The 10,165-nt window shown below is 38.1% G+C and overlaps 2 protein-coding genes across 4 annotated transcripts; both read left to right on the top strand.

Annotated features, from left to right (window-relative positions):
- The first annotated feature begins 217 nt into the window (after positions 1-217).
- Positions 218-5,768, top strand: LOC133724948 (uncharacterized). 3 transcript variants are annotated; one of them, XR_009854135.1, is made up of 11 exons: positions 218-520; positions 593-659; positions 748-776; positions 861-1,069; positions 1,171-1,289; positions 1,455-1,550; positions 1,630-1,705; positions 1,836-1,989; positions 2,159-2,332; positions 4,242-4,382; positions 4,578-4,878. XR_009854135.1 is itself a non-coding variant. In XM_062151866.1 (10 exons), the coding sequence occupies exons 1-9, from the start codon at positions 233-235 to the stop codon at positions 2,330-2,332; spliced, it is 1,212 nt and encodes a 403-aa protein (XP_062007850.1). In that variant the 5' UTR covers positions 218-232; the 3' UTR covers positions 5,678-5,768. The 3 variants fall into 3 exon arrangements, 1 of the variants encoding a protein (XP_062007850.1); XR_009854134.1 differs by having other exon boundaries at positions 4,207-4,382; XM_062151866.1 differs by lacking the exons at positions 4,242-4,382; positions 4,578-4,878 and adding an exon at positions 5,678-5,768.
- On the top strand, positions 4,235-7,657 carry LOC133724949 (endo-1,3;1,4-beta-D-glucanase-like). Its single transcript, XM_062151867.1, has 7 exons — positions 4,235-4,382; positions 4,578-4,599; positions 5,230-5,353; positions 5,678-5,768; positions 5,988-6,077; positions 6,810-6,910; positions 7,396-7,657. The coding sequence occupies exons 1-7, from the start codon at positions 4,235-4,237 to the stop codon at positions 7,534-7,536; spliced, it is 717 nt and encodes a 238-aa protein (XP_062007851.1). The 3' UTR covers positions 7,537-7,657.
- The last annotated feature ends 2,508 nt before the right edge of the window (positions 7,658-10,165 follow it).

Raw genomic sequence — 10,165 nt, 5'->3', positions numbered from 1 at the left:
AAACCATGGATGACAGCAGCATGGAGAGCAGTCCTTTAACTTTGATAATCAATGATGTTGTATGTTAGTATTATTAGATTCCAAAATTATGTTGTATGTTTGATATTAAAAAAAAAAAAAAAAAAAAAACTCTATGTTCTTTTCACTTGTACACGGGTGTCCTATCTTCCTCCTTTGGATTAACGTTGATGACGTGACAGCACAGCGACTCCACAAATAGGGTAACGTATAAATGGCCCAGAGTGGAGGGAGCTCTAAACCCAGTCCCACAAATCGCCATAGAAAGCCGTCAGCAAGCTCTCTTCGACGCTCAGTCTCGGCTTCAATTCAAGAAATTTACAAGACGATGAAGGAGGCATTGGATTTTGTACTGTCCATGGAATTCTGGAGAATGGCCCTGCGATGGAGTCTCAGTCTTCTCATCTCTTACTGGCACCTCCTCTTCGCCTCGACTGCTACTCCTCCTTCCAGATCACCGCCTCCCTCATCTCCGTCGAGGCCCGTCTGCATCATCACCGGTGTAAGTAAACCCTATACAATCGTCTCTTTTTCTCTTCCTTGCTCTTCAATTTGACTCTGAAGAAATTTGCAGGCGACTTCTGGATTGGGCGCCGCCGCGGCCCATGCTCTCTCCGCTCGTGGCTTCTTTGTGGTTCTCGGTAATCATATTATTCGATTTAATCACTTCTTTTTTCGTTCGTAATTTATAGGCAATGTGTATAGCTCATAATCCAATTCTGTATGCAGTTGGACGCTCATCTCGCTTGTTAGAAAAGGTAGCTAATCTACTCGACTTTAAAATTTTGTATTGGTTTTCGAAGAGGTGAAAATTTGGTTTAGTGATGCTATTTTGTATGCAGACGATGATGGAAATTAAGAGGAAGAATGAGAGTGCACAGTTGAAAGCTTTCGAGGTTGATCTCTCATCATTCCAGTCGATTCTTCGGTTTAAAGCCTCCCTACAGCAGTGGCTTTCCGACTCGCAAATGCACTCTTCGATCCAACTCCTAATTAACAATGCTGGAATACTTGCTACGTCGTCTAGATTCACCTCTGAAGGCTATGATCAGTAATGAGTTCATTTCTCTTTTATCTGTGTTCTGATTCAAGGAGTGTGGCCTTGTTTGGTGATTATTAGCTCACCTTGTTTCTTCTTATTTTGTTTTCTAGGATGATGGCTACAAATTACTTGAGTGCATTTTTTCTTAGTAAACTATTGTTACCGCTTCTCAGAAACAGCTCGATTCCTTCCCGTATAGTGAATGTCACATCTTTCACACATCGAAGTGGTGAGGGAGAATCTTTATAATATGTTAGAATTCCTGGATATGACTCAATTTCAGTAGAATTTGGTTTTAAAAAGTGTCTTCATCTTCTATTTCACTGAATTCTTTTACGAATTTAGGTGCTTTTTTCTGAATCCTTTTTCTCCACTGATGTTCTCCCCCCTTCAGTATCGAATATACAGGTTGACAAGGAGACTGTATCTGGGAAGTGCTTCAGCAGATTAAAAAGATACCCATATGCTCATGTATATGAGTATTCCAAATGTAAGTTCTAGATGTCATTATTATAGAAAAGCTCCTAGTTTTCCTATTCTAATTTTGAGCTGCCCCATTTTGTTGACAGTGTTCCTACTGCTCTTCTCCTATGAGCTTCATCGCCAACTTGGCTTGATGGACATATCTCGTCACGTCTCCGTCATGTATGTGTTTAGTGGTCACAAGTTTTTTTTTTTTTCCTGGGAAGAGTCGTGCAGAATTCTTTTCTAGGATCATGCATTAGATGCTATTTTCAGAATCTCATGTTAAATACGGTTTTGTTTGGTTATGAAGTGCTGTGGATCCTGGTGTTGTTGAAACCAACATCTTGCGAGAAGTTCCTCCATGCCTATCCAGTTTGGCCTATAAAGTTTTGAGAAGTCTTTGGTTCTTGCAGTCACCTGAAGTTGGAATCAGTTCCATTCTCGATGCAGCATTTGCTCCACCAGTAAGCTTATTCTAATTCTATACTTATGCAGCTTGTTTATGTGTTGTGAATGTCCATGATGGTTTAACTTGGTAAGAAGTTCTATGCCAAGGGATCTCATTAACTATCCCCTTAATATTTTATAGATCTCCAAAGATTCCTCATCTGATCCACTCTCTGTTAATTTTAGGAAACATCTGGAGTTTACTTTTTTGGTGGAAAGGGCAACACTGTCAGCTCTTCTATGCTTTCATATGATGCCAAACTTGCACAGGAACTTTGGAGTACATCGTCTGATCTATTTTTAGAGTCACAGCTTGCTTTCAAGGAAACCTCCACTTCTGTATCAAACTTTGTATCATAGGTAAGAAAACAGTTTACATATAATGGATGTGTCAATTAAAAGATGTTTGAGTTGGTCTTGAGTGGGTTCCTTTAGTTGTTAGTAATTAGACAAACTTTAATATGTCTCTTCCAATGCCTCCTCCATATGACCTGTTCATTTCTATGCCTAGCTCACTAGTTTGCCTTTCTTAGATTGTATTATAACAGCATGGAGTGCATTAGCTTAGGCAACCTTGGCCTAACTTTATTGAGTGGATAGCTAACCAATGGAGAGGCAAACACATCTCAAAAATTACAAAGAAGTTATATTTGGCTGTGGCTCATTGAAGGAAAGAAACCATATGTATTTTAGAAATGTGATTAGTCCTCCAAAAGTCGTACCTATGTCTGTTATTACCCCTAGTGAGAGCAGACTTTGCTCCTTCAAGCTAAAACCATAATCTTTCACTTATCCCTAATTAGGCCATGTTTGTTTCCCGGAAAGTGGGTGTTGGGAAAGGAAATATTTTCCTTTCCTGCGTTTGGGGACAGCCAAGGAAGGGAAACACTTTCCCAAAGCAAAGGAAAAAGTGGAGGAATTTGGTTCCCTCCCCCCCCCCCCCCCTCCGGAAACACTTTCCCAAAGGAAAGGAAAGGGATTCCTTTCCTTTCCAGTCAACCAAACATGGCCTAAGTGTCATCTCCCTTATGAAAGTCAGCTTTTTGTCGATTGTTGTGTGGTTTCTGTGCTCCAAAATGACAGACATGTACTGAATCCTAACTGTCAGTAATTCATTTTGGCAGACTTCTAGTGATAAATCAATGACATGAGGTAGCATTTGGAGAAACAAGCCTTCATATTTTTGCTCTAAATGCATTCCAATTTTCTTTTCTTTACACTAATTTATCATTTTTGCAAATTTTCAGCCAAATTGATAATCATTAAGGCATTCATAATTGCGATTTACAATTATGAACATGAACGGTTAAGGTTGGACAGATTCGGTTCATCCATTGATTTAATCTAGTTCGATACCTTAACGATCATCAATTTGGCTGAAAATTTGCAGAAATGATCTATACATTAGGACTTAAAAACTAAACGGTCAAGATGCTGAAATACGATAAAAAAGTGGGTCTTACAAATGATCCCTTAAAATGGCCAAAAAAAGGGATCCCTCACTAGAAGGGCTATATATATATATATATATATATCAGTTTAGTCAGACCTTGTTTAATAGATATCTTCTTCTTCAAGATGAAGAAACATGTCAAGGAAGAAAAACTTAATCTGATTTGTGAAATAGTTGACTGAGCAAAGTGTAAAAGAAAGTGCATATAAAAATATTATCAATGAAAATGTATGGACTTGGTCAAACTAACTTGGCCAACAAGCTGAGCAGCAACCATCGAAAGAATAAAAAATGCTTAACTTTGAGCATTTTTTCAAAGTTGAGCATTAACAAGTTAAGACAGTGGGCCTGCTGGGTAGATCACAGCCCCCTTTTCTCCTTTTTTTTTTTTCGATGCGATTAGGAAGTCTTCAAATAAAATTATATTCTGATTATTTTATCAAATTATGAAAAAATTTGCAGACGAATCTAGCATCTGCTATTACAACTGTTAGTGTAGATGAATGACTGAAAAGATTTAAAAGCATTTTCTAATATATTATATACTTTCTCTAACTTGGTATATCATGTTGTATAAGTGATCATCTTTTGAACACTTCCCTCACAAAATCATGTATTTATAGCATATAGTGGGTGTCTGAATAAGAGGGTGGTTGAGTCCAATACACCTTTTACTCCTTTATTTTGGTACCAGCCCCATTAGTTCCAATACCCATATGCTCTCCTGAAAGTCGTATCTGTGAAGAGTGTTTTCACCTCTTTTCTTACTTTAAATTTGAAGGTTTTAGTCTCCACTGATCAGAGAAGCAATGTCAGGCCCTCAGTGCTGTTCTAACCCACCAATTATCAAGACAAGCTGTGGTTCAGACTCTGCTGAAAAATTTGGAGGCCTTACTGTCTATGTCACAGGATCTCCTAACTCCAAGCGTGCTATTCTTCTTATCTCTGATGTTTTTGGTACTTGTCTAGACCTTCAAAATTTCTTCTCTTTGGCTCAAATTTTATATAGCTATTGTCTCTTTTATGTTTCAGTGAAGTATTAGGAAGGAAGTAGAATCATAAGTCCTTGTATTTGTTTGTTGATGGAGAGACGAGGAGTAAAATATTATATCATGGTTAACTTATAATATACTTATTTGACTTTCCCTGCAGGATATGGAGCTCCCAACTTGAGGTATTGAGCTATGTCTACATGGATTCTGCTATAACTTGACCTGTTTCTTCTTATTTTTGAGAGAACTTGATGTCTCAATACATTGTAACAAGTACATGGAGGTGTTATAGAATTATGTTCTGTTGTATGCATGAAAACAAATACTCTGTGATCAGGATCCAGGATATTTTATTCTGCTCCAAACTTATTAGAACTAGAGGTTGCAGAAATCAGTATTAATGGCAATATCTCTCGTTATTTTGGATTTCATTTATTGAAGATGATAAAGTGGAAGCGGTATTTACGTGCAGCTTGCCCTGGAAATTTATGGTGTTCATTTTTTGTCCCAATCACATAACTTATGTAGAAGTTCCTTTCTCTTAGCAAATAATTATTCTTAAATATACAAAACCTCCAACTATGTCAGAATAATTGAATTATGAAAAGGAGATTAAGTGCAACGAAGAAGTCTTGTGCCAAACTCATGGATGATGAAAAATTATATCAGTTAAGGACATTTCTGATTGCGGTGGACTGCCTTTCTAGTTTGTGATTGAAGCAATAGTTTGCATTGTTAAAATCTCATCATCTATATGCTGAAATGAAATTTGATTACACACTTCCTGAGAACTAATGCATTTCCACTTTAAGGAAGCTTGCAGGAAGAGTTGCCACTTCTGGATTCTATGTTGTAGTTCCAGACTTCTTCTATGGAGATGCGTTTGTGTATGACAATAACAGGCCTCTAGCAGTCTGGTTAAAAGATCATGGAACGGTTTGTTCTTGCTCTTTCATGGATTCCCGGATTTCGTTTTTTAATTAACTTATGCTCAGCTGTCATGTTGAGGCGTGAATCAGGTTTATACATTTTTGGGCTGCATGCAAAATTATTTGTATCCTGCTGCCTGGTTTTCTTGTTTTTCCTTTACACCTAGATCTATTCTAGCAAAAATGAAAACATTTAAGGCTCACATATAGTTTAACTATTTTAGAAGTTGGTGGCCCTAATATTGCAAACTTATGCATATATACTTTTGCATAGTTTAGTTATAGATTCATGTTAAAGTTTAATGTCTGAAGCTTGCTAAGCATTGATCAGGATAAGGGATTTGAAGATGCAAAATCAGTGATTGACGCTCTTATACGTCAAGGTTTTTCTGCAATTGGAGCTGCAGGCTTCTGTTGGGGTGGTGAGTGTAGTTGATATTCTTTTTGTACAGATTTCTTGTCCCTTTTCTCTGTTTTGTTAACTTTCAATTTATTAGTCATCATTTCCACTATGTATCCTATTGTCAACCAGAAATATAGTTCCACTTGCAGTTTCCCCTATTTTTAATTCTTCAGCCACAGAAATGAGGAAACTTCAAATATAGTAGCTGACTAAACTAAAAAAACTATGTTTTTCTCAGGCAAGGTCGTGACCGAACTTGCGAAGTCTGAGTTCATCCAAGCTGCTGTGCTGTTGCATCCTTCATTTATATCTGTGGATGATATTGAGGGTATGGGTTCCGCTGCTTAAATTTTTTAAAGCAATATTGTAGTTGCATTATGTCAGGTCTGCACTTCAGGTAGTGTTTGCGTAGGTGCTAGCTTAAGAAGAACTGTACAAAATGTTAGATAAGTCTGAACAGCAGGATCATGTTCTTTAATCTCTATATAAATCAATTCATTGAACTTGCAGAGAAATTAAGACATTACTGGGTTACAGCAGTGTCTGTCTTAAGCACTCTGCCAATAAAATAGCGAGTCATATGTCATTGTATAATATAGTACTTGACCAAGTCAGTTGGAATGACAAGCATGATAATATGAAGTTGGATCATACTCAAGTAAGTTCCAGTGCTTGGCTTGTCATACCTAGAATAGGAAATTGATCCAGGATCATGGATCAGAGAATCAAAAGAGAGGTTAAATAATACTCACCAAGATAATAGTCAGTCTAATGGAAGCTGGAGATGTTGTAGTTCATAATGGAATTGGGGATCAACCAACACCATTCATGTTATAGTCAGTCACTTGACTGTTTGGTTTGGTTGAGGTTTTGAGAATGCTATGTTTACAGTGCATCCTATCATTGGTTGACAATTGTTGACCTATAATTTACTGAGAAAACAATACTCTTCAGACTCGCAGTTCACTGTTATTGCAATTATGACAGGATTATCATTTTCTCACAGGTCAAAAGCCAATTTTGCCACCACTAAATGGTAAATGTTTTCATTGATCAACAGGGGTTAAATCTCCAATTGCCGTACTAGGAGCTGAGATTGACAACTACTCTCCACCAGAACTCGTGAAAGAGTTTGAGGAGATATTAAATGCTAAACCCGAGGTGCAGAGGCCTTCTTTCTTTATTTTATTTATTTATTTTTTTTTATTTCCTTAGTGAGGACTTTTTTCATGTTGAAAGACTTGAAGCTGCTTATCCTACATTAATTGATGCACATTTAGTCTAGGAACTGGGACTGTTTGAAAGTAGTAATTGTATCTGGGGAGTTTAATTACATTATATAATTAATTAGTTTGAGAATCATATTATATAAGCCATAAAAAAGAGAAATATTATAATCCATATATCAGGATTTGGATTAGAAGGGGGGGGGGGGTTGGAAGAGAATAAAAGAATGAATTTTAGATCATTTCTTGCACTATTGCATATAGTATTTCAAACCTGTCTCCATTGTATTGAATTTAGTACATTCATTTGCAATCTATCTAGTGTTTTGGCATTTTGGTTTAACTAGTTTACCAATTGTTGTCCAATTTCAATATTTTCATTCCAAACTCCCTTGAGCAATTTTGTTCTCTTAACTATAGGTTGATAGCTATGTGAAGATATTTCCAAAAGTTGCACATGGTTGGGCTCTGAGGTATGATGTTGATGATGAAGCAGCTGCAAAGAGTGCAGAGGAAGCTCATAATGACATGTTGCAGTGGTTTGCTAAGCATGTAAAGTAATTACCTCCTCGTTCTGTTTCTGATGAGAACAATATGGATTCTTAAAATGGTTGAATAATTCTTGGAACTCTGATCCAATTCGAAGTCATGATATATTAAGTATGATATATTTGATACCCTGCATCCGAATGGTCAATTTATTTTACGGGTGGTTCTAGTTGGACCTCCAAATCCATCATGCAATCTCGGCCCCAGTTCGGCAGGTTTTCCCTCCCGTGGCTTACTAGTTTGTAGTGGGAGTAGAGGTCACTGTTCGCTTCAAGTATGAGCGATTGGTTGGGTTTTGCAGGGTTTTTTGGATCATCTTGCCTTGGGTTGCTCGGGGTCTCATCAGGTTACAATGAGGGTGGGGATGAACCCTAACCCTAGCCCTAACCCTACAATCGAACAGCTCATCCAATACTTGGGCTACGAAAAGATTGAACTATCCTTAGAAAGCCTTATGGCTGAAACCAGAAAGAAAAAAAATTAACCAGGGCAACCTAACCTGCAATATTATCTTAAAGACTTAAGACCAAACTAACCAGTAACCTGACACTACTAGGGAGATTTCCGAAACAGCTCAAAAGCTAACCTTAATTTATTCCTGCTATCGAGAAGCCACCTAGGGGTTTCCCAGATCATTTAAAAAAAAAAAAAAAAGCACTAGGCCCAAAGCAGAGTCCTAGGTCCAACAGAGAACCCTGCTAGCCCAAAAGCAAATATGGAACAAGGAGCCCTGGATGAGTAGTGCCTGCACCGCCATCGCCGTGGGTCATTGCCCTGTCCACTGCATCGCCAAAGCCGTCAGCAGCCACCAACCTTGTTGCTTCCCCGCAGCAAAACCCAAACCAGGGGAGGGTTGATTCCGGAGCCCACAAGCTCTATCACTGGCAGGCTCACCTTTTGCCTAAACCCTGTTAGCACGGGCGTCCCCAGCACGGGCATCACCGTCTGCAAAAACCCCGTGAACACGGGCATCCCCAGTAGCGCGCCTCCACCTCCGGATCGCCAACAGCATTGACCTCGCTCTGACCACGATCTAGACATACCACCATCAAAACCAGGCCACCAAGGCTGCCATAGGCCCGCCTTGCCCTTAGAACTAGAATACAGAGGACTCAGAATCGAGTCCTTCACTGTGCCGCCTCCCACTTGAGTCGTCAAGCATGAACGAGTTAATTTGTGTTCAGAAATTATGAATTTAAAGAAATCCCATCTTTTTTTTTTTTTTTCCTTTATGCAAAACACCTTAAGATCAAGGGTTTTTAAAGCATTTCCTTTATTTCTTTTGCATATTTCTTAGGCAAGGCTAGGCCTGCTCTATTTTTTATTATTATGAACTGTCTTGGGGCGGTCCAAACTCTAAAAGCGTGGCCCAAGTCCTGCCCTTCATAAAATGAGTTGGGCTAATACCCCCATTTGCTTGGGCAAGGCTAGTAGCCTATAGCCCAAAAAAAATAAGGCTGATTTTAAGGCCTAGTTTTAAACTTAAAAGACTTTAGCACAAATGGATGTGAGTCACCCACTTATAAATTATATTATTTGTCATTTTTGTAATATGAGATATAACTTATATTTGCAACCTACCTTACGTTTGCATGTGCAATCAACGAACAAATCTAATTACCACACATTATAGACTTGGCTAATCAATTAACAATTCAATCAAAGTTTTTCTAATGCCCAATTTAAGGAATCCAAATATAGTCCATAACGACATGATTGGAGAGGGAACCGCTTTGATACCAAGTCAAGAAAAGAGAGCAAGTAAGATGAATATTTAGCTCAATCTTATTCATCTCTCTTTGAGGCAATATTTACTGATTTATAGATGTATAATATGTGTAGAATAATATATTACAATGAATAATAATTCTAGTTATAGTAAATAATAATTAGTACATTCTGAATATGAACTAATAATTGACTCTTGCCAGGGCCGTCCTTGTAAATTTGGAGGCTCAAAGGGAACGAAATTACGAGGCTCAAAGAAAATACTTAAATAAACTTACAATCGACTAGGCTAGCAAGCCTCTTGATTCAAAATATTCTTCTTTTGCCGTCTTCTAATCTTTAGGCCTTTTGGTCTTCACTCTTCAACCATGAGCCACTGACTTCTCTTCTTCCGGAATCTGGGTTTTTGAATTCTTGGGTCTTTGATTTTGGGTAGTTAGATTTTTGTTGAGATTTTGAAGTGTTTGGGGTTGAATAGAATTAGAGAAGGTGAGGAGGAGGAGGAAGAAGATGAAGAGGGAGCAGCAGGTGTCGCATGAACTTCTTCTAAGTTCATGTCTTCTTTTTATTTTTTTGGGCTGGGCAACATAATACTTGAGGCCCATAAAATCTGAGGCCCTAGGCCTGGGCCTAGTTTGCCTAGGCTCAGGGTCGACCCTGACTCGTTCCAACATGATCAACATTGGTTCATCCATTTTAGGCTGATTATTCTCATAGCTATTGCAATGAATACTAGGTACTCATTACTCGACACATTAAAAGTCGCTAGCTCTTAAAACTTTGAGCATTTTGTAGTCTCATAAGTCTATGCAAATAATGAATCATCTACTTTCTCCTTTTGTTCACATATGTATTGTACCAATTATCATAACAGATTACATGTTATCATAATCTTTTTTGGGGGTTGTGACAA

The sequence above is a fragment of the Rosa rugosa genome, chromosome 1 (genome assembly GCF_958449725.1).
Source record: "Rosa rugosa chromosome 1, drRosRugo1.1, whole genome shotgun sequence".
Taxonomy (NCBI): Eukaryota; Viridiplantae; Streptophyta; class Magnoliopsida; order Rosales; family Rosaceae; genus Rosa; species Rosa rugosa.
This window is presented reverse-complemented; position numbering and strand designations above follow the sequence as displayed.

What these genes read in the sequence shown, in the direction of transcription:
- LOC133724948 (XM_062151866.1), top strand. Translation starts at nt 233, where the DNA reads ATGGCCCAGAGTGGAGGGAGCTCTAAACCCAGTCCCACAAATCGCCAT. An exon ending in ATCTTTCACACATCGAAGTG is followed by an intron (nt 1,290 to 1,454) that starts GTGAGGGAGAAT and finishes TCCCCCCTTCAG; the next exon opens with TATCGAATATACAGGTTGAC. An exon ending in TCTCGTCACGTCTCCGTCAT is followed by an intron (nt 1,706 to 1,835) that starts GTATGTGTTTAG and finishes TTGGTTATGAAG; the next exon opens with TGCTGTGGATCCTGGTGTTG.
- LOC133724949 (XM_062151867.1), top strand. Translation starts at nt 4,235, where the DNA reads ATGTCAGGCCCTCAGTGCTGTTCTAACCCACCAATTATCAAGACAAGC. An exon ending in GGTTAAAAGATCATGGAACG is followed by an intron (nt 5,354 to 5,677) that starts GTTTGTTCTTGC and finishes AGCATTGATCAG; the next exon opens with GATAAGGGATTTGAAGATGC. An exon ending in TATTAAATGCTAAACCCGAG is followed by an intron (nt 6,911 to 7,395) that starts GTGCAGAGGCCT and finishes TCTTAACTATAG; the next exon opens with GTTGATAGCTATGTGAAGAT.